This window comes from Crocuta crocuta, unplaced genomic scaffold, assembly GCF_008692635.1.
Source record: "Crocuta crocuta isolate KB4526 unplaced genomic scaffold, BGI_CrCroc_1.0 scaffold14, whole genome shotgun sequence".
NCBI classification, from domain to species: Eukaryota; Metazoa; Chordata; class Mammalia; order Carnivora; family Hyaenidae; genus Crocuta; species Crocuta crocuta.
In genome coordinates, this window is record NW_027530209.1 from 5,126,923 (window position 1) to 5,150,907 (window position 23,985).

At 40.6% G+C, this 23,985-nt stretch overlaps 1 protein-coding gene and 1 long non-coding RNA gene across 9 annotated transcripts in view; one reads left to right on the forward strand and one right to left on the reverse strand.

Moving 5' to 3' along the window:
- Positions 1-32: 32 nt before the first annotated feature.
- GNGT1 (G protein subunit gamma transducin 1) overlaps positions 33-23,985 on the reverse strand; it is a 24,618-nt gene continuing 665 nt past the window's right edge. Inside the window, exons 1-4 of one of the 8 annotated variants that reach the window (XM_077765398.1) lie at positions 23,836-23,964; positions 5,052-5,246; positions 4,350-4,452; positions 33-310 (exon numbers count right to left, since the gene is read on the reverse strand). In XM_077765398.1, the coding sequence (XP_077621524.1) occupies positions 182-310; positions 4,350-4,445 (225 nt within the window). In that variant the 5' untranslated portion in view covers positions 4,446-4,452; positions 5,052-5,246; positions 23,836-23,964 and the 3' untranslated portion in view covers positions 33-181. Of the gene's footprint in view, positions 311-4,349; positions 4,456-5,051; positions 5,247-8,226; positions 8,363-23,835; positions 23,965-23,985 lie in introns of those variants that run through there. The other 7 variants (XM_077765399.1, XM_077765400.1, XM_077765396.1 and 4 more) reach the window with 7 other exon arrangements.
- Positions 13,867-16,143, forward strand: LOC144232505 (uncharacterized). Its single transcript, XR_013335419.1, has 2 exons — positions 13,867-14,265; positions 14,751-16,143. It is a non-coding gene; the product is annotated as an uncharacterized LOC144232505 (long non-coding RNA).

The following is a 23,985-nucleotide window of genomic DNA, read 5'->3' on the forward strand; positions in this document are numbered from 1 at the left end:
AATTCTATGCTAAATACCTTAAGAAAAACAGATTTATGCATTATCACGTCCCAATTTTTATTAAAAGTTTATATTTATAAATTTAAAGGTTTACGTACATGCTTAATAGAATTCTTATATGTGACCGAAAATTAGTACTGTCAATTAAAGCTCAAGATATTCCAAGGATTTTTTTTTTTCCTTAGGAAATCACACAGCCTCCTTTGAGCTCCTTGAAGGGATTTTTGTCCTCTGGGATACCCTTTACTAGTGGATCTTCGCCAGATCTTTCTTCAACATAATCCCTTACTTCTTCACAACATTTGGAGACCTTAAAGGAAAGGAGAAAGAAATGACACATTCGGGTCAATACAGAATGCTTCAGAATCCAAGAATGATTATAATTTTTGTATTCTTTTAAATGTGGCTCTGCTTTCTGCCAATGTATATGTACTTTCTAGGAGAGAAGAAGGAGTGGCTACTTTCCTTCCTGACCTCCTGGATATCTTCAAGCCAAGGATAACCATGTGATCACACTCCAGCTGAGCACACATCAGCTGATCACACTCTCAGTAGACACTGCCTCCAACTTCTCTAAAGGAGACAGGATTCACTGATCAGAACAGCTGGCAACAAAAGCCAACAGTGTTACTCACCAGAGTGAGCACTGATTACATCCTTTTCCTCATTCTAAAAATGTGACTTGTAAAGGTGGAAGCGAATGAATAATTCCAGGCTTATCACCACTGCTGGATTCTCAGAAGTAGACATGTGTAATTTTATTTTAAGCTCATTTATAATGATTGATCATGACAGTACATTAGAAGGTGAGCTCCAAAGGGTCAGGGACCTTTGTCTGATTTGTTCACGTGTATCCCAGGCATCTAGAACACAGACTGCATTTATAGTTGGCGCTCCATAAATAAGTATTTGTTGAACTGAGAAGTTTTTTTTTTTTTAATGAGATTGATCTTCCCTCTTCCCTCATCTGTACTATAATAGTAACAAGTTCATGAAAAATCAGGCTTTAGTACTTTAATGGACTCAGCCAGAGCCTGAATGATCCATGTAACATTTTACATACTTTTTAGAAAGAGTCAAAGTTCTATAACATATATAAATATAATTGTATGTGTGTGTATATACATGCATATACAGGATCAAATTATTCTTTCCTTTTAACTGTCAACTTGTTTCCTTTCACTTAATACACCATTCATGAAATTAACATGAAACTACTTCATTTCCAGCAGCCCATTAGGTGGCCATTCCATAAGCTATCTAGCTATTGTGTTTTTTAATAAAATACTTATGCTATTTTATATGTAAATTTCCAGCAACATTAGATATGAGACTTAAGATTACTTTATAACTCTGAAAACTCATTACGTACAGATTAGAAAACATCATTCCTAACTGGGGCAAGGCCTTGGTCAAGTGGCTCCTTCAGCTGGAGTTTATATACAATTTTAAAATATGCAGTAATTTAGATTCATATTTTTTTCCTTCCCAAAACGAAGATTTAGATTTCCCCTTTTTTTTTTTTAACACTTCTTCAAGCGCCAGCTTTTTGGGCCCCAATCAGGGGTCAGGAATAGAGGTTTAATTGCTGTCCTAATTCTGGGGTCAGTGAGGGGCTGGTTTTGACAATGCCTCACTGGGATCTGGGGCTATATGGAGCCATAAATTACCCTCAAATCTCATGTGAGTGTGTTGTTCAAAATGTATTTCAGTGGGCTTGTTGTAAGTATAGATAGTTTAATATAGGATTACATGGCGTCATGGAAGGCAAGAACACTTGATTCAGGCCACTCCAGGTTTGAATTTTGGTTCTACCCACTTAACCGCTATAGGTGCTTAGTTAGGAGAGTTCATCTAAGGTTTAGTAACTGCACTATGAGACAGGAACAACAGCACTAATTGTATTAAGTTCCCAGCATATAACAGATAATCAAATGGCAGCTATTTTCAGCTATTACCACAAAGATTATCTTTAGTCTTTGCCCACTGCATTGACATATAATCACTGCAAATCTGTCCGCTCTATAAACGGGATGCAAGTAGCTGTCTTACTATGACAAGAAAGCAAAATAGGTTGAGGTATATTATGAGTCAGTCTAGGTCTCAGACATCAATAATAATTGAAAAAGTAGTAATAATAGTAGAAAGCACTTGCTATGTCCTAGGTATTGTTCTCAGAGCTGCATATATATTATCCCATTTATTCCCCCAATTGCCCTCTGAATTAGATTTTGTTACTATTCCCATTTTACAGAAAATATCTCAGGTGAGAAGGTTCCACAGAAAGAAAGTTGCGGAGCCAGATTCTGAGTTAGGGATGTGGTCCCAGTATCTATCCACTGGACCCTACTATACAGATGCTATGTCATCCTGTATCAGAACTGTCGGGTCAGGACCTGAAATTTCTGTGTGTGTGTGTGTGTGTGTGTGTGTGTGTGTGTGTGTGTGTGTAGTTTTAGCAGTCTGGTATTAAATTAGTATGACTTCCAAGAGTGAGATGTTGAGTAGTAGGGAAAAGGAACCCCCAAACTTGACAGATGGTGGGATGTATGTGATATTACCCCCCCCCAAAAAAAATTCCCAGGTGGGCTTGCCACAAGTGAATGATAAACATGAATACAACCAAATTGCCTTCAAAACAACAATCCTGAGGATATAAATAATCAAACAGCTTTTGGATGTTTCAGGTAAGAAAAAAAAAAAACACTTCCCTTTATGCCAAAAGTTTTTTTCCCCCTAAATTATAAAGATTTTAACTTTTTTGTTGTGAGCTACAAACTTTTTGTGCTGTTTATAACTTTAATTATTTTTACAACAAAATACATCTTGCTAGTATGGAAAGGGCAACAGGGGAGTTTGAGACAATTACAAAGGGGAAAAAACCCAAAATTTCAATCTTTGTTGGGAGTAAGAATTTTGACCAAAGTACAAAGATAATGCAAACTACTCCCCTCCCTTTTTGTTGCGCTGGCTTGATAAAATAAATTTTTGAAAAAATATAAAATATACTCTTATTACTCATGCAGGAGTGTTTGTTCTACTTACTTTCCTAAAATGAAGATATTTAAAATACATAACTACATCTTCCAAGCTTCGGTCACTGTTTGTTCGGAGGAAACTTCTATTCTTTTGTCATTTCTGGCCCTTTTAACAGCAGAGAACTCTTGGGAACCATTTCCAAGATCTGTCAGATGTTTTTAGGAGGAACGAGTGAGTTCTTATGCTTGAAATCATTTTTGTTTGCAAAGAAGGAATAGAATGTACTTCTTCATTACTAGCCATGACAGTGCTGGAAGGGATGAGGTCTTGGCTAAAAGTATTTAAACATCAAACTACTGCATTAAACAAAAAGAAAATCTTATCAATTTAGAAAAGTAAAAATACAATGCTTGTATGCATTGCTTCACTTTACTTCTTAGCTAAAATATGGTCTCTGTCTCATTTTCATTCTTTCTTCCTCTTTCTTTCTTTCCTTCATTTTTAAAACAACTCCATAAAAATGTAGAAAAACATTTTTTAGCTTAGTGGTCATACAAAAATGGGCTAAGGACTGGATTTGGCCCATGAAAAATAGTTGCCAAATCTTTGATTTACAGTCTAGTCAAGAGATAATTATGATTACTAACTTTCTTAATCTCTGATGATTTTTTACCTGAACAGCTTATTTTTAACTACATTGAGCTTCTCCAGTAAACGATATGAGAGAGGACAAATAATTTCCCCTCTGTTCTTTTAGGTTCTTGGCTGAGACACCCCTGTAATAAAAAAGGCAGATTAACAGGAGAAAAACACACAGAAATTTAATAATGTGTACCTCCTGTATACATGAGAGAGGCCCAGAAGAACCAAATAACCTCACCAAAATGACCTAAGACACCCCTTTAAATACCATCTCCAGCTAAAGACAAAAGATGTCGGGGGGATGTGGGGGAAAAGCCAGTCACGGGAGGTTTCATGAGGAAAACCAGTCATCAAAAACCCACTTAAATCAAGTGAATTTAAGTTCTTGCCTTCTCTACTGATAAGAGTTTCTAGTAATTTAGAGTCTCCTCTAAATCCTAAATCTCTAAATGCCTTCTCTTCCTGCTACACACAAGAAGACACCCTTACAAACGGAGACATCTCTTATAACTGTAAACGTCTCTTACAAAGGGGCAACTTGTACTTGGTTTCCAGAGCTTCTCTACTATCTCCTGTTTCTTAAAAATAATCAGCCTAAAATAATACTAATGCCAAAGGAACATATTTTGGGATAGAAAATTTCACTCCCCTGCAATGGTTTCTGACCTGGTGGTAGTAATGCCATATCTACAGCTTAAAATAAAATTCCAAAGAAAGCAGCAGTTTACCAGCATTCTTTCCAGCGTTACTTCCTTCTTGAGCTGGTCGACTTCCATCTTCAATTTGTCCTTTTCTGTCAGGTCCTCAATATTGATGACTGGCATCTTTTGCCTGCTGAAAAAATTGACAGTTTGTACACCTGAACTGCCAGCCTTGCGTCCAGCCAATGTTAGCCAACCCTTCCCTCCGCTCTTCACTTACTAAGTGAACTCTTCCTTTGTTTTAGTTTTCTGTGATAATGGATTTCTTACGAACACTCTCTGAACAATTCTAGCACTGCATGCTGGCCTTGCAATTTTAAAGCTCCTTTATAATCTTCACTAATATGATTAAACCAAGCATTGGATTCTAAACACCTGCTCGTAAGATTGTGGGGAGAGGTCAGTTTAATCTTCTGTGATCTCAAACACTCAGAGCCTCTCTTTTTCCCTGTTTTTTGACACAATTTAAAAATTTGGGTTTCCAACCTTCATCTCCAACACCAAAGCCCTCCACCCTATGATTAATGCCATTTAAATTAGTTTGAGGTCATTTTGAGGACTGCCCATTAATCCCCTAAATCGCTAGAGTGCTTAATCTGGTATTAACAGAGAACCATACAGAAACTGTTATTATGAGGTCTTTATAAATAATAGATTGAACTATGAACCAATAGAGCAGAAACAATTTTATTAATCAAAAACAAACTAGCATGTTACGCGAAACAATACCTGGAAGTGTGTGTAACTGTCACAATGCATTGATAGCAATGCTGAGCAGATGTAGCAGGTTAAAGGTCGCATAGTGGGTCTGATCTATTGAGGATGCACATCACAGAAGAAGGGTCTTCTGCACTCTCAGCAATCTCTTCTCATTGATTAGATCAGTGGGCAAGGGGGAAGATGGTGGTACCCGTACGCAACGGTCTGGAAAATATTTCATTGTAGCCAAGTGGCATCACTTATAATCTCACCTTTTTTGGTGCTCTCTTTTTCTTCTTTGTCTCCCTGGCCCAATTTTTATAATGACATATAGGTTTATGAACGTGGACATATTCAGGTCACATGCTATTTTAGCGAACATTGTACATCGACATAAAAAAATTCTGCTAATAATTTATTAGAAATTAACTTACTTCTTTGTGCTTATACAGTGTTATCACTTCTAAAACCTTTGAGGGAATATCATTTCCCTTCTCAGTCTTATAAAAGACTGTTCTTCTCTGGAAAATAGGCATTTTATTTATTTTTTTAAGTTGTTTTTTTTCTTTTTCTTTTTCTTTTCTTTTTTTTTTTTTTTTTTGAGAGAAACCATGTGAGTGGGGGAGGAGCAGATAGAGAGAGAGGAGACTCCCAGGCAGGCTCCATACTGTCAGCTCAGAGCCCAATGAGGAGCTCAAACTCATGAAACCATGAGATCATGACTTGAGCCAAAACGAAGAGTCCAATGCTTAACTGATGGACTCACGCAGGCATCTGGAAACAGACATTTTAGCGTGTTTTTAGGAACAAGTCCCAGCACAAATATAGAAAAGAACATTCTATCAGTACCCAAGTCAATGTTTCCCATACTTTTTACTTTTGCTATTCTGTTCTTATTTTAAGAAACAATATGACAACAAAAAGTTTCTTCCTTCCTATGTAATTACTGCTTAGTATTCAAGAGCCCATGCTCAAGTTTATTCTCCCCTTCCTTCTCAATACATTCAGACTATCTATAACCATTCAAAAGTGTATCTACCTCTGCTGTTCATTTTTAGCTGTTGACATTGGCCTTTGCACAACTTTTCTCCATTTTGGAAAACTAATTCCATTTGGCAATGGCTGTGACACAGTGCATAAAAAAATTCACTTTAGGGCTTCTTAAAATATAAGCCCAATCTAAGAGGTTTTGATTTGGAACAGGGTTTAGAACTTCATTTTCTCTGTTCTAGAGAATCCCTACGGTATTTTTGCCAATGAAATAATCACTCATTGGCTCTTGATATGTGTGTGGTCCTGATCATGTTACTTAACTTCTCTGTGCCTCAGTTTCTCAGGAAATAGGAACAATATTATTACCTACATTGTAGATTTCTTGAAAGGAATAAAGACTACAAAGAGTATGTAGTACGGAGCTAGTGTTCAGTACATGTTAGCTGGTTAGCACACTATACTTCCTGTACTTCCAGATTTTCAAACTGTGCTATCTTACATGTCATTTGCTGATAGGTAGCTTTATAAGTGCTTTTAAAGGATATCATGTGGACATGATTTCATTCATTTAATATCATGCATAGCAGATACCGTTGGTGCGGTATCTTTCCAGGATGGGATATTCATCTCCCCAACACCTGCAGGTGTTGACTGCCAAGGGCAAGCCTTCTGCATAAGTTTGTTCTTGGATGATGGAAATCACTTCAGCTGATGTCTGGGAGACTATACTTTCAGCTGGCCCCTGTAGCACATGGCTGGCTAAAGTGAGGTTCTAATAGCTCAGACTACTTGCCTCTGGGCTGAACAACCTTATGATTGAGAACCTTCCAGAGCTCCCCATTGCATCAGGATCGGCTAGACTCTGAAACTACAACTTTGCTTAACTTCTGACTCATCATGCTTTCTGCCCTCCTTCAGAGGCTTTTCCTGAGAGCTCACCCTTGATAAGTCACTTGGACAAAGATCTCTGCCTTGGGCTCTGCTTCTAAAAAAATCTAAGGCACAATGGGTTATAAGGAGCTTTAGAAGAGTATTCATATCTTTCATAACTTTTACGTCCTTTCTCCTGCATTGTTCAATATATAAAAGGGAATCATGAAGAGTTGAAAAAGTCACTTGCAACCTACATCATAAATATTCACCTAGACACATAGAAACATGTAAAGTATCTAACTTTATTAACAAATGATCTCCCAACTCTAAGCTGCTGTGATTCACCATTTTAATAATATTCTTTTAATTTTTTTTTCACATTTATTTATTTTTGAGAGTGAGAGAGAGGAAGAGCACGAGCAGGGGAGGGGCAGAGAGAGAGGGAGACACAGAATCTGAAGGAGGCTCCAAGCTCCGAGCTGTCAGCACAGAGCCGACATGGGGCTCAAACCTATGAACTGTGAGATCATGACTTGAGCAGAAGTCAGCCACCCAACAGACTGAGCCACCCAGGCGCCCCAATTTTAATAATATTTAAGGTAAAACACATTTGCTTTGGTAGAGGTAAATCTAAGAAAATGTGAGTATGCTTGCAAAATTTGATGCCATAGGACTTGCATGAGAAAACTCAAAGAGCAAGGATCAAAACTCTAACCTCCCTCAAGGACACCCAGACACACAGAGAAGGGCAGTGTATATTGCCTGTGTGTAGTCCAAAGGCTCAGAGTTGCACTGAAGGGTTTAAAAGAATTCAGATACAGCAACATCTAATCATCCCTTCTCCCATTTTACAGATGAAGCAAATGTGGTCCAGAGAATTGAAGTGCCCCAAATCATACAATCCATGGCAATAGAGCTGGGGTTATAGCACAAGTGTTTGTTTACTGGTCTGGGGTATTTTCAACTCCAGCATACTTATCTTTGTTTTTGTTTTTGTTTTTCAGCGCACTTTGTTACTCTTTTCCCGATTAGTGTAAAAGAATAGATTTGTTTTTCATACCCTAAAATTACACAGAAAGAAAGCACAAAGTTGAAAACAAAGGGCAGTAAGCTCACCCTGCCATATCTACCCCCTCCCTCCATACCTGGGCCACTCATATTCAAAGCTTTGAAGTTGGGTCACCTGTCCATGGAAAGTCCTAAGATCTTGTAACTGGCCCTACTACCAAGCTCACCTATTACTCACCCCACCTCCTCCAGGATATAAAAGGGAAGGACAGAAGACACAAAGCGACAAGCTAAGGTAGCAATTTGCGGCTAACTCGGGGGAGAAACATACCCTAGTAGAAGATATTTGCCTTTTTACTTCTTCTTCTTACTTCTTTACTTCTTCTTCCATCCTGTACTACAGTCAGAGGAGATGAGGTCCAAAACGACAAAGGGAATAGAAGAGGGAGGAAGTATCTCAGAGTTGGGCTCCATCAATAGAGCTGTGGTTCTCAGTGGGGGCAATACTGCCCCCTCCAGGGCCTTTTGAAAATATGCTAGGTTGTTCATGATCTTCCCTGGTTTTGTGGGTGTGGGTGAGGGATGTAGGGAAGATAAATCTATGTAGAGTAACTTAAGTGTCTCACTAATGTGTTTAGCATTTCCATTAGGTTTCTTGCTACTTTATTCCAGAATTAACATGGGCTAGTGTAAATTTCAAAAGCTACCTGTTTTCTGCTTGTTTTTACGTATTATAGATAAGCAGATTTTGAAATAAGGGAATTTGACAAACTATTTTACTTATGGGGAGCCTGGGTGGCTAAGTCAGTTAAGCGTCCTACTCTCAGGCTTCGGCTCAGGTCATGATCTCACAGTTCGTAAGTTTGAGCCCCACATCTGGCTCTGTACTGACAGTGCAGAGCCTGCTTGAGAGTCTCTCTCTCTCTCTCTCTCTCTCTCTCTGCCCTGTTCCTGCACACACGTTTGCATGCATGCACACACACGCGCACACACACACACACTCTCTCTCTCTCTCTCAAAAATAAATAAAATATTTAACTTATAAGAATATATTAGGAGAAATGACTGAAATTATTTTTATAAGTCCCCCATTTTATACAGAGGACCAATCGCACATTCTTTGAAACAGAAATCTTGCTAGCACGCTTTAAATATTTTGATTTATAAACATCAGTCTGACACTTTTTCAGAAACAAATCCACTCTATTATGTACAATAAATTTGTAATCATATGGCTATAAATTTTCTTACCTTGTACTATTCTTTTTTGTCCTGACATTTGGACCTATACAAATAGCTAACATTTTATTCATTCATTCAGCAAATATTTACTGAGTGCTATTATGTGCCAGACACTATTCTAGATGCTTGAGGGTAGAGCAGAGAAAAATATAAAAAACATTGCCCATGAGGAATGTACATTCTAATGAGGGAGAAAGATGATAAACAAGATAAAATGTACCATATATTAGATTGTGATAAGTGCTAGGGGGGGTATAACAAGTAATTTATTTCACAGACATTTATAAGATCCTACTTTCCAAGTCTTGCTCTTAGCAATGAGATGTAATGGTGAATGCAACAGGTAGGTTCCCTGCCGTCGCAGAGCTTAGATAACAGTGAGAGGAACAGACAAGTAAAACAAAACAAATAAACATTGTGGTACCAGATGACAAAGGCTACAGTTTATGATAAAGAGTGACTGGGATAGGAAGCAACATCATATAGACTGATTAGAGGTAGTGCCAGTGGGACCAAGACTGTCAAGAAGGAGCCAGTAAAGATCAGGAGATGAGCATTTCATGCAAGGAGAAGGGCTAAGCAGGAGGAAGAGCTCATGCAAAGGACCTGAGGTAGAAACAAATTTGTTGCAGTGGGAGAGTAGAGAGCACAGTGTAAGTTGAATATACACTCAAGGGAGATTTGATGGAGAGTGAGGGGTGAGGTCAATAAGGGTGACAGCAGCCAGATCACACAGAGAATAAATAAAGTGAGAAGCTAATGAGGGGTTCTGATTTTATTTTTAAGGGAGGTATTGTGACATGGTATGCTGTGTTAAAAATACTCTGCTGTGTGGAGCTGAGTGGGGAACAAAAGTGGAAACTGGGAGTTTATGTAAGAACTTGACACAATGGTCCCTTAAGAACAAATAGATTTGAACTATATTGGTGGCCATGGATATAAAAATATATGGGCAGATTAAAAATGTGAGTTGGAGGTAGAATTGACAGGACTATCTATGGATTGGGTGATGAAGAGATGGGACATGTCAAGAGTGACTTCACAGTTTGGGGCTTGAAAGTCTACATAGAAGTGTCATTGACAGAAAGAAAGAAGGTCAGGGTATATACAACCAAGGCTTCAATTTAAGACATATAATATTTGAGACATATAACAGACATCCAAGTACAGACATTAAGTAGATATAAGTGTTTAGAATTCAGAAGTGAGATCAAGACTATACGCAAATATATGTATATGTGTATGTATAGATAAGTATGTATATACACTTGAAATCATATAAGAAAAAAGTACAGAAAGACAAGAGTTCTCAAGGTTGAGCTTTGAGTCACCCTGACCTTCACTGGGCAGGCAGAGGAGAAGGACAGACTGAGAAGGAAGAGTCCATTAAATAGGGGATTACCAGAAGAATGAAGTGTCATAAAAACTAAAAGAAAAGCATGAAATACTTTGAAAAGTTTGAAATTGTAAAATATTGTTGAGACAAAACATAAATGTGGTCCTTGGTGACCTCAGAGGCAGCTGCTTTGGTTGTCATTTGAATTGAGAGGTCCAGTAAGATGTGGAAACATAATGAGGTGCCCTTGACAGGAGTACTTCCTGTTCTTCTTCCGGATATGGAAGTTTAATCGGAGTGCAATGTGGAAAAAAAGGGAGATAAGGAGGTGAAGCAGATAGTAAAGAAAACATTTCTAGTAAGTTTTGGTGGAAAATGGAGCAGTGAAATAGGCTCTAACATAGTAATTAGTTATTTCTTTAAAATAACTAATCGAAGCTTTCTCAGGGTAAACGTTGAGCTACACACCTTTCTTTTGAAAAATAAGAAAGGGGGAGATGTTGGGAGCCATTCTGAGCCCACTAGTCGAGAAAACTNGTTTACCTGAAGGTAATCTCTTTAAATTATGTCATTTTCATTGCATTTGCATTAGTTGGGACGGTTAGGATTCCACCGTAGGGTGCCACGGACCCCCCTGCATAAGATAAGTAGGGTTAGTTGGTGGATAAGCAAAGAACTGTTTTTGAGAAGCTATGGGCCATAAAGAGTCTAAGGAAAAGAGACTCTTTATAGATGTGATACGGAATCTGCTTACAAAAAAAGGGGTAAAGGTATCCTCTCAACAAATTGCTCAATTTTTACGTTTTGTTCAAAAACTGTGTCCCTGGTTCCCCAAGGAAGGAACTGTTAATATAAATATCTGGAATAAAGTTGGGGACGAAATTAGACAATGTCCTCAAAAAATCCCGGTCGAAATTCTTTCTCTATTGACCATTATAAAGGGGACGTTAGACCCCTCACAAGATACTTCGGGAGTCTTTAAGCCCAGCGCCCCCCAAAATGATAATAAGGTGGACTCAGGCACTGTCCCCGAGTCCACCACTACAAAGGTTTCAAATTTAACATCAAACAATTGGGCTTTCCCTGTTCAGACTACAGGGACTTTCCCTACATCTGGGCCGCTTCCTCCCATGCCACCTTCAAAAGGAGTAGGGCTCAGAGCCGCCGTTAGAGAGGCAGAAAAAGAGGGAGATACAGATTTTGTTCGCTGCTTCCCCGTTGCTCTTGGGGGAGAATTTGATGAGGACCCTTCTTGGGAACCTCTTCCCTATAAGATTATTAAGGAACTAAATAAACTGCCTGCACTGAATATGGGCCACTTGCTCCCTATACACTCACATTGCTAGAGGCCCTAGTATCCCGCTGGATGACACCTTATGACTGGGTTCAGGTTGCAAAAGCCTGTCTGTCAGGAGGCCAGTATCTGTTATGGAAAGCGGAATATGATGACCTCACTAGGAAAAGAGTAGCAATAAATAAAAGGATGAATAGGAGAGACATTACCCTCAATAAACTAGGCGAGGGTGATTTTGACACTGCTCAAGCTCAAATGTATCTTGATAAAGCCACCTTACAGCAGGTCCCTGATTGTGCCTATAACGCATGGAGAGCTTTGCCAATTGCAACAGGCAGGGCCGCTACCTTGGGAGAAATCCGACAACGACTGGATGAAAGCTATGAGGATTTTGTATCTAGACTCACACAAGCTGTTAGAAGAGTGATAACTAATGAGGCAGCGGACATTCTCATTAAACAACTAGCATTTGAAAACGCCTCTTCTACCTGCCATTCTTTGTTATGACCCATAAGAAAAACGGGCACCTTAACCGATTATGTCAAACAAGCGCAGATGTAAGTCCTGCCTTTATCCAGGGTGTGGCCATGGCAGCAGCTTTAAAGGGAGAAACATACCCTCAATATGTCAGGTCCTTAGGGCAGTCAGGAGGTACTAAGAGCGAAAAACCTTCCTCAAGGTTAAATTGCTATTCTTGTGGGCAAATGGGACATTTCAGTAGGGACTGCCCCACAAAAAAGGCAAATACCTCTCTGCCAACTTCACCTGTTCCTCAGGTGATAAACAATAACAACAAGCCCAGGACTATATGCCCTAGGTGTCAAAAGGGCTTTCACTGGGCCAAAGATTGTAAATCGAAATTTCACAAAAATGGCCAGCCACTGGGAACCAATCTCCAAAAATCTCAGGACCAGGGGAACGGATTGAGGGGCCAGCCCCAGGTCCCGACACTAATTGGGGCAACATCCCTCAGCCCTCTCCATCCGTTCGCCAATTCCAGTCAGTCTCTGAGCTCTATAGAGCAACCCCAGGCGGCGCAGGATTGGACCTCCGTTCTACCACCAGCACAATACTAACCCCTGATTCACCTCCTATAACTATTCCCACTGGTGTAAAGGGGCCCCTGCCCCCTGGGGTAGTCGGACTAATATTGGGACGGAGCTCCATCTCCCGTCAGGGGATCACTATAATCCCTGCGGTGGTTGATGCTGATCATCAGGGAGAGATCAAGGTGCTGGTCTCTCCTCCTTCTTCCACCAAGCAAATTTTTAAGGATCAGAAAATTGCCCAGTTACTATTATTGCCTTATTATCACATAGGAAAGGATGTCACTGATGCCCCCAGAGGAGAAGGAGGCTTTGGCTCTAGTGATATGGCCTTTTGGATACAGGAGATTGAAGCCTCTAGGCCCACTAAAGTATTGCAGGTTCAGGGAATTCCTATTCAAGGACTTCTAGACACCGGAGCAGATGTCTCCTGCATTGCAGGAAAAGATTGGCCTTCAGCTTGGCCAACTCAGAATGCTCCTGCTACTCTTGTGGGTATAGGACAGGCTTCTAATGTGGCAAAAATGGTCGATGAGGAAAACAATTCAGGAACTTTTTGTCTTTATGTTATTCCTTCCATCCCTTTTTCTTTATGGGGACGAGACATTTTACCCCAAACGGGAATGTTACTTTACACCCCAGATGACAAGGTCACTAATCAGATGTTACAAATGCAGCTTCATCCCAACAAAAGGCTGGACCAGACACAACAGGGTATGATAACTCCCCCGTAAATATAAAACCCAAAAAAAGGATTGGCTAGCCACACTTGTAGAAGGGGCCATTGTTCCCGTTTCTGCTGACCCAATAATCTGGAAGTCAGATGCTCCTGTTTGGGTAGAACAATGGCCCTTAACTTCTGAGAAAATAGCAGCAGCAAGACAACTTATAGAGCAACAGCTTATGGAAGGGCATATCGAGCCTCCAATAGCCCATGGAATACTCCCGTTTTTGTTACTGGGGAAAAAATCTGGAAAATGGAGAATGTTGCAAGATCTGAGGGCCATAAATGTTACTATGGAAACTATGGGCTCTCTTCAGCCAGGGCTCCCATCCCCTATAGCTGTCCTGGATAGATAGCAGATAATTGTGAAGTTTGTTGACCAGGCCCTTAAACCAGTTAGACAGGCTCATGACAACCTTTAACACAAGTAGATTACGCGCTGCACACTTAGCGTTCTGTGTTCACCCCGTGTGGCCCTGGCCAATAATAAAGACTCCCTTAATTCGGCTTCTGAGGTCTCGGTTGGTCTCTGTGTATCTCAGCATAATATTTTGGAGGTTTCAGAGAGATTATGGAGACCCCAGACCTCCAAATTCCTGTCTCATTCGCCTGCACCCTCCCCGGCTCCTGAAGATGTCCTGGGACCCGGGGAAACAGTCTTGTCTTTCCTGTCGCCCCCAAAACGGCCCCAGTTAATCTGTGGGAGTCACCTTTCTAAACCTCTGGAGGTAAGTCAATCTACCATCTGAATTCTGAACGCACGTGTGCTTTTGTCTGGGGGATTAAGTGGAAGGCTGGACGCAGCTACTTCCCACCCTGGGGGCACCGAGACGTCAGTGTGGCCACTTCTGTAACCTGTAAACATGTCTTAGGTCCACTTCTGTACCTGTTTTGTCCTGTTGTCATTGTCATTGTTTTTAGTCTCATCTGTAGGAGTTCTGTGAGAGGGAATGTAATAGTCTCTGGTGTGTATGTGAGTGTGAATGTGTGACTCAGTCTGGCTTGCTTGCCGGGTTCGATTCTGACTGAGATAAAATCAGACTGAAGAGGATGTTAACTCTCTCTGTTCCTCTGCCTAGTAGATGTGAAGGTTTCTCACTCATTCATTTCCCAAGTCAACAGCTATAATTGAAGCCAATTGTGGTTAGTCTACCTCGGGACAGGGACTTTAAGGAATGTTCCCAAGCAGCTGACGAAACTCCTTTTGTTTCAGGGAAATTCCTGATCTTCTCCAGAGGGACATGGACTGCCTAACAACAACAACAACAACAACAACAACAACAACAACAACAACAGAAACCTGAATTCTGTTCCTCTGTCTGAGCTGACAAAATTTAAAACTGGGAATTCTCTTTTTCTGCCTCCTGCTGTCACCGTGCCTGTTCTGCCTTCCCTTCCCCCTCCTGTTTCTGCACCAACTCGGGTGTGGTCTACATAACTGGTTCCTATACCATCCTCAGTGCCTCGGGCACATTGGCTCCTCCTTCCGCCCTCTAGGCAAGGAGCAAAATGCACTTCCGAGGAAGTCTAGGTCTTGATTACTGAACATAGGTTTGGGTTTTTTAACTTCCTATTGCAGAGAAAGTAAGGCTATTTGGACCCATTGGAAAACATGGTTTGTGCTTACTTGGTTTGTGAATTTACCATTAGAAAATTCTTGCATAAACACCTCTCAGTTGGTTGCTAAGTCCTCAATTCGAGACTAAGGTTTCCTAAGGGTTAAAATTCTGCTAAGTGTACTTAAGACTGATGGAAAATGAGGAAAGCAACCCTGTATATAAGAAAATGAGAGATATGTAAGAAAGTAATTTTGTCCTAAATGAGACTGATTGTTTAGAGAGAAATGGCTTTGGGACAAAGGTTAAAAGCAAAGGAAAATTGTAGAAGGTTCATGAAGGAAAATCTTTTAAAAAGAATTTTACATATGCTCAGGATAGACTAAGGTTGAGATGAATGGAATTTTAAAAGTACACTGGTATAAGGTTAAAACTGCTTTTCTCTCTGTTCAAAAGACAAAGTTTTCTTGGATTGTAAATCTGCTCTTGATAAGACAATGTAAACAAAGGTTTTCTCCTTTGTCTGCCAAGAAAACCAAAAGTTTTCGGTTTCATCTTTATCAGATCTTCGATTGCTTATTCAAAGGATGAAGGTCACCCCTTTCAAAAACATAGAAGTGTACTTCACAGATATATAACCAAAGGATTCAGCTCTTAAAGTTTCAGGAATTGCCCCATGGACCCATCACTCTGGAGTTAAGTAGGCCAACTCAGAAGAAACCTCAACCTGGCGAGGTGTTCCAGATCCAATCAACCAGCTTGAACTGACCCTCGAAAGGACACTGGCCCCTGAGATCTCCAGCCCTGCTCCAGCCACACCCGGGAAGCTGGCTGGTCTACACATGGCAGAAGCTTGAGGAATCACCTGTCTGATAAGATAAACTCTCCTTACTCCTTGCCCAGAAAGCGGGGGAAATAGCAAAAAGTTCTTGTTTACACTCACCTTCCTCTTATGTTCTGTTGGTATTAATTGCCTCTAATCTAGACACCATTTGTAAGAGCGGGGCTCATGGAAGATTCTATTAAACGAACCCTTCCTTGGTATGATGATTATGAGTTACAGGGTGTATAGGAGGTTAATTCTGCTCTCATGCCCAAGGCGATTCATTGGAGCTCTAATATTGGGCATTAGTGCACTGATCGCCATCATAGGGTCTGTGGCTGCTTCCACTGTCTCCCTTGTCCAGGAGGTACACACAACTCAACATATTGACCAATTAACTAGAAATGTCTCTTCTGCATTGGCCACTCAAGAAATAATTGACAGGAAATTGGACACTAAGGTTAATGCCTTAGAAGAGGCAGTACTGTTTATTGGAAATGAATTAAGTTTTCTAAAATCTCGTTTGGCTCTTTGATGTCACAAGGAGTATAACTGGATCTGTGTTACTCCTCTCCAACATAATGATACCGTTCACACTTGGAAGAATATCCAAAATCACCTACTTGGTATTTGGAATCATTCTAATTTTAGCATTGATGTCCAAACCCTCCATGAACAGATTCAGGCTATTAATACATCCTCTACCTTTGTCTCTCCTTCACAGATTGCAACCTCATTTCTACAAGGGCTACAAAATTTCTTTAGTGTTCAGGAACTAAATTCACTCCTGACAAATGTTGGCATGGTGGCTGGAGTGTTGGTGCTCATTTTGTGCCTTGTTCCCTGTTTCTTTAAAATAACTAATCGAAGCTTTCTCAGGGTAAACATTGAGCTACACACCTTTCTTTTGAAAAATAAGAAAGGGAGAGATGTTGGGAGCCATTCTGAGCCCACTAGTCGAGAAAACTCCTGGTGAGGTTAAAGTAAGTTTGCACGGTCTCTTGCCAATCACATGATGACTGATATCTACCCCCACTCAATTATTTCTGCTTGAGCACCAACCCCCAAGGTACCTTGTTGATCAATATGGGGAGTGACTTGTCCCCTTATTCCGGCCCTGGTATGATGATTGCACCTTGTGAAGGAACTTATTGTGGGAACTTCTTCTTTTGATTATGGGAACAGACATCGTGTCTCCAGAAGGTCCTGTTTCCCTCCATACTTTCCCTTGAGCTATGAACAGGCTAATGACCCTTAGTCACAAAAGATTGACCTTCACAGGTACAATTCTGTTTCTGCCATTGCGTTAGTCCAGGATGTTCATACAGCTCAACATGTAAATCAACTAGCCAAAAATGTCTCTCATGCCCTAGCTAGTCAAGAAATCATAAAACTAGACACAAAGGTAAATGCCCTCGAAGAGGCTAGTCTGTGTATTGGAAATGAGCTAAACTCTTTAAAGGTATGGTTGGCTCTCCGGTGCCATAAAGAATCCAAGTAGAAAATCAAGTCTTGCCCGGAGACAAAGAGCCTAACTTAGAGAGAAGGAACAGATAAGAGCAGAAGATAAGTTAGTACATACGCCTTTGCTAACTGATGGTGTATAGCAGCCCCTTCCCTAAGGCCTACATTGCACAAACACCTTCCCGTACCCTGGCAGCTGTGATGAGGATGGATAAGAGGATCTACAAACCTATGACTTAATCTTAGTGTTATTAAAATGTGAACACCTTGTTATTTTCTTAATTACTCAACCTCACGATAATTGGGGCAGTTCTGCAAGAAGACTTCTGTAAAACCTGTTTCTGTACATTTTCCAAAAACACCTTATCACAAAGAGCTATCCATTGTAAAAATTCCATTTCCTGATGCCATGTTAACGTTTGACCTATAAATAAAGACACCAAAACCGACAGGACAGAGATGCCTGCCTGGTGGTCAGAAAGGATCTCGGGGCTCTCTCACTCTCTCTCTCTCTCACCGACACCGTCCATCCTTCAGGGACCCCCGGACCTGCCGGAGCCGGCCTCCGACAGGATAGAGAGTCAAAGATGAACTTTAAGTTTGGGATGAAAACAATTTGGGATGGAGCACTCAGAATGGAAACTATTGTAAACACTGTTGTTACAGAAAAGTGACAGGAGTCAAGTCCTTGAGAAGGCAAAAGGGGAAAGGACCCAGAGCAGTAGCTAAGGGGCTGGTGCCTGATTGGACCAGGGCATGATTTCTACTGTAAGAGGCAGGAAGACAGAGAATGCTGGAGATATCATTGACCTCTAGGAACAATTCACACTTCTCTGGCTCCTTCAGTATACCTAGTCCATGCTACTCTACTCAAATGCCTTATAAAATAGACTTTTTAGTTTGACTCACTATTTTATTTGGCTAATAGTTAAGAGAGAAAAAAAAATTAGTGAGAGTCTTAGGAGATGTACTGCCCTTTCAAACTGTAACTATCACCTACCCCCGCCCCCAAATGGCAGGATGTCCTTCCTGTGTGATTCAAGATACAAAAGCTTTTCTGCACAAAACTAGAACAAATGAACATTTGAAGGGTTTAATGGCACTTTAGTAAGTAATGTGTAACTAACATGAGATTTGGGGTAGCGTATAGAAATTACAATATTATAGTAAGAAAGAGTGTCTTTATACTTGAAAGGTCAAGGTCCATTACTTTCTGCTAAATATAACCCTGTAAATAAGGACTTTAGTGATTAACTCTCTCAATCCTCTAATCTGATTACTAACTTTAGCAGATGTTTCTCTTGGAGCATTATAGCAATGTATTTAAATTGTAGTGATCTATTTGTTCTCAATTATAAACTTTATGTCTGAGTAAAAAAGGAAATCTGAGATAAAGTTGTTCAGGTACTGAACTAAGGTCATGAGCACGTGTTATATATGATATGCCTGACATAGGTCCCCACGACTGTGCAAGAAAAAGAAGTGTGTACAGTGAGTGAAACCAGGGGATCGGGATTCAAACTGCCTGAGCTAGCTGCATAGCTTTGGCCGAGACACATATTCACCTGAAATTTCAGTGCTCGTTTGCAGAGTGGGGAGAATAAAGCATTTCCCGCAGTGGTTACTGTGGGAGATTTAATGAGCTAATATATGCAAAATACAATGCGTACTCTCAATAAACATCATGTTCATTATTATTGTTATTGAAGTTCCCACATGATATTCAGGAGTTAGGGACAATTTTCCCTGTCTTCCCCACTTCCTGACATGCCACTGTCTAATGGATTGGTAGCCCAGGCTAGAATTGATGATGAGACTGTACTGTGCCAGCAACATCTTGGATACAATAGTCCCAAATTTGTTCCAACCTTCTAGATGCCCTACATAATATGTAGCAACGTGAGCAAGAGAGAATATGGTCTGCCTCCTAGGTAAGACATGATAGCTGAGGGAACATACATCTAGGTACAATAGAAAGGGGGGTTCTGAGAGTCTACCCTCCTGCAGAAGAAGGCAACGCTTTGCTAGAGCCACAGCATCTTTAAAAACCAACCAAAAAAAAAAAATAGCTGTTGAAGGAATGAGTCTCTATAAATAACAGGCAGAGAAGATACAATGTTAGGTATATTTATATGGACTGGCTATTATTTTGAATTGAGCTCTTGCTAAAATTTTATTTCCTCCTCTATGATCCCATAAAACCTAGTACATACTTTGATATTGTACCAAAAACACTATATTGCAATTTGGTTATGTAATGTTCATCTGTCTACTCTATTACGCTATGAGATCCCTAATGTGTTTGTCTTTGTGTCCCAAATGACAAACACAGGCTTGGCACATATTACATATCCATTCTGCTTATTTTTAAAATAGTTGAGTGAAAAAATTACCATGGTACAAGACACATTAAATACTCTATTATCTCGTTCTCCCTGAGGAGCACAAGAATAATAAAATTAGGCATAGAGAAATCTCCATCTTATTCTAGAAGACTCACAGATGCACTCTATGTCTGACAGAGGGCACACTAGAGTAAATATTTCTTCAATGGCCCAACTAGCTAGAAAAATGCCTTGTTGGTGAAGAAGTTGCCTAAACTTTAACAAAATCCTCGTGATCCCTAATCTCAGAAAAGATTAACTGCCTTTCTTATCAAATGTGTAAACTTCTTGTTAGAGCCAGCTGGATTCATTTCGGATTTTATTTTTTCAGGGCTTAAGCTAATAGGCAGCAAAAATTTTGTTTACTAAGGAGTTATCAATGTAATTCCTTAAGTGACTATGTTATATAATATATATCCCCCAAATCACTGGGCTCAATTCTCCCCATGCATTCATGAGCTAGCCATGCCGCCTCTCTCTAAGGTGTCTGACAGAGAGGAGGACCATCTGCCTCAATCCTTTCCGTAACGTCATACTTCATGACGACTGTCCAAACGTGTGTGACTCTCAGAAGAGAGAACATCATACTTAAGGCTTGGTAGTTCCAGGAGCTAATGTGTTCCAAATCAACTTCATATCCACTTTTTTAAGGGGTCGGGCGTGGGGCAGTGGTGAGAAAGAACAGAAGCAAGGGTCTGACACACGCATAGGCGCTCCTGGAGTCACTGCAGCTTCTGTGGGCTTTAATTCTGGTACTCAGTGCTTTCCTCCAAGGCCTTCTACAGTAGAAAGAGCCCAGGTATGGGAATGTGAGAAAGAATACAGAGCTGTGTGTCTAGAACTTGGGTTCTAGTCTCTGCTCTGCCAACAACTAACATAAGTAAACATGACCCGCCNTCCAGGTCTCAATTTATAATTTCGCAAAGCGAAGATAGCGGAATAGCATTCAAATTATAAGAACTCCATGCCTTATTTTACAGAACTCCAAACTGTTTTGGACCTCTATTTTTAGCCACAGCCACTAAGACTACTACTTGGTATAATAATGACAAATCAATCTGGGTGACTGTTCTTCCCAGATCCCTCCAGCCTTGCACTTCCTGTTGACTTTGGATAAAGGAATTCTTTTCCTTTGCTATGTGGCAACCTTTGGCCTAGATACTGGTTTAAAGATATAGAAGTACTATGACATCCCTACAGAGGCTGACTGTAGTAGTCACATGGCCCTTCCACATGGTCCTGAGTATAAATTCAGTAATTTAAAGTAGTCAAGGAAATTTATATTCCCCTTATATTGGAAGATACCTTCTTCATGGATATAAAAATACTCAAGTGTTTTGCAATTAAGACGAGTAATTTCCTTCCTGATAACCTGGCCTGACAATCTCAAACTTCTAACTGTCCTCACTTGTTCAATTCTCCTTCCTGTCTCTGCTCAGCGTTCACAGGGGTGTTAAAGAGGCACCCTATGGGGGACCTGGGTGGCTCAGTCAGTTAAGCATCAGACTCTTGATTGCGGCTCAGGTCATGATCTCATGGTTTGTGAGATTGAGCCCTACCCTGAGTAGGCCCTTACTGATAGCATGAAGCCTGCTTGGGATTCTTTCTCTCCCTCTCCCCCTGCCCCTCCTCTGCTCATGCTCTCTCTTTCTCTCTCTCAAAATAAATAAACTTAAAAAAAAAAAAAAAGATGTACCCTATAGCACACAGAATAAAGGTAGAAAATAAACATTTCTAAAATACCTCTGAACTCGAATTTTGACCTGTGTCCAGAGACTCCACACCACAGAGGGGTGAAAAGCCTGGTTTTGGCCCTTTCCCCTTCCCCTCTGTGTGCCTGTCACATAGCCTGAGTGCTTAGTAGGACTAAGTCCACTGCTCTGGCTGAAAGAGCCCTGAGGCCCTTTTCTCCAGAAGAAACCATCATGGATAGATGTCTGATTGTGTGACACTTTTCCAGGCAGAGGGGTGGCCTCTGAGCTCAGCCAAGAGGAGAGCTGGTGGGAACGATGTCACAGGTTTCAGTCCTCAAGGCCCGTTTTCTGATTGTATTCCTGTCTGTCTGCTCATGTCGTTGTTTCTTGATTATGGTTGATACTCCATCTTAAAGTTTTGTGCCAAGGTTCTCAATGGGGATCAGGACATGGGTGATCTGGCTGGATGCTGGGCCTGTGTGTGAGAAGCTGAAGTACATCTCTTTGAGTGCCCAGGCACTTGCCCTTTAATCCTCATAACACATGTGTGGACAAGAATAGTCATTAAACCCATTTTACAGATAAGGAAACTGAGGCTCAGAGAGTTTATGTGACTTGTCTGAAGGAGCAAGGAATACCATTGCATCATGCAATTTGCCAAAATAATCTGCCCTAATTCAAAACATTCCTCCTTTTAGATGAAGCAAAAGATGATCAAAAAGTACTAGCACCTGAGAACAAAGAGCAGGCATGACAATAGTCAATGCTGAATGATAACTTTGAATCAGTCCTTTGATATATTTTAGTCCACGTGTGAGATACATGTAATCATATTCAGAAGAACGAAAATAGGTAAATTTGAATTTTCTCCTGAATGTGATACTGGATGTTTGGCAAAATTTCCCTCTCCTGTTAACATTTGAGAGTTACTGGGAGGGTCTAATCTGGTTCTCCTATGAATATGTCTTTCCCAAACCAGCTGGTATGCTAGAGCTACTTCACACTGGCTCCGGTGTGCTGATTGTACCTATTTATTTCCAACTCTGGTAGCCTGGAGTTGGCCATAATGGGAGCATAATGGGAGTATAGTAAACTATACAAACCAGAAACACTGCTCTCCCACCCCGGTTTTCTCCCTCCTGAGACCTGGTTGTTAAACATTTATCTTCATATCCTGGACTGTCAGTCTTAATCATAGATGTTTGGTAATCTGACAGCATCCGTAACACTGAATGTTTCCAGATGAGGCTAGTTTTCTTAAGAATATGATTCTATGCCATGATATCAGGATAACTGTAAACGGGCACAAGGGATATAGCGTTCAAAATGCCCCAGACTGGTAACTAACTGTGAGCACAGTGTTTCTCAGAAACTTGGAAGAGTCCTGTAAACTCCTTCCAGACCTTCAGGAAAAGCCCGGAATAATTATCCCCTTGAAAATATTAAATACAACAAGAGGAAAAAGGAGGGGAAGACACATTCATCAAGAGAACCCATTAAAATGTTCTCCAAAAATATCTTTAATGTTTTATGTGAAAACTGAGTGTAGATAATTTGTTTTGTATAAATAAAAGGTTAGACTTGGGCTAGCATGTCAAAGGCGTAGTGAACTCTAATAAAGATGCACTGACAATTAGGAAATGTGCAGGAAGGGGCTGATCTGTGATCCCCTAAGCCCACTTCTCTTTGGAGTTTGAGGTTCCGTCTCAAAAAACATAGCTACAATACTTACACGTGGCTCATGGTGGGTGGGGTATAACGTGGTATAATCGTTCTTGGAAAAGTGGCAGTTTTTAACACTTATAAATATTTTGCCCAAGCGTAATAAAAGCTGTGTGTGCACACAACGCAGCTTTATTCATAACAGTCCCAGAGTAGAAACAACACAAATGTCCAGGAAGGGGACATCTGTAATATATTCATATGTTGGACTCAGCATTTAAAAGGAATGAACTATCAGTAATGTGGTGTATCATAAAAACAATAGTGGAGAAAAAGAAGTACAAAACTTTATAAAGCACATGCTTTAGGATTCCATTTGCATGCGATTCAAGAACAGGCAAAACGGACCTCTGAAGGTCAAAAGTGGTTGCCCCCGCCTGCGATTGGAAGGACTGGGAAAGGGCATGAGAGAATGTTCTGGGGTGCTGTAAATGTTCAAATTCTTGATTTGGAATAGTGCTGTACATTTAAGAGCTATTAGGAGTCTTTTATTAAATGGAGATTAGAGCTTGACTGAAATGTACACATCCGTATAAATGCGAATAAATACACACAGCCAAATTTCTAATCCAATTAAGGAATCTATGGCAAGGAGAGCCAGGCTCCCCTCAGCCCAAAGAATTTCACACTTTCTCTCTGCCCTTGCAATACTTACATTTCGAGCTTTCAGAACATGGATTCAGGCTTCAGGGGGATGCTGCAAGTTGGAACCTTGTGCAATCCAACCCCCAGGTCATTTCCCTCTAGCTTGCCGACTTCCCATCACTGACACAAAGCCCCCATCTGGCCCCCCCCCCCCCCCCCC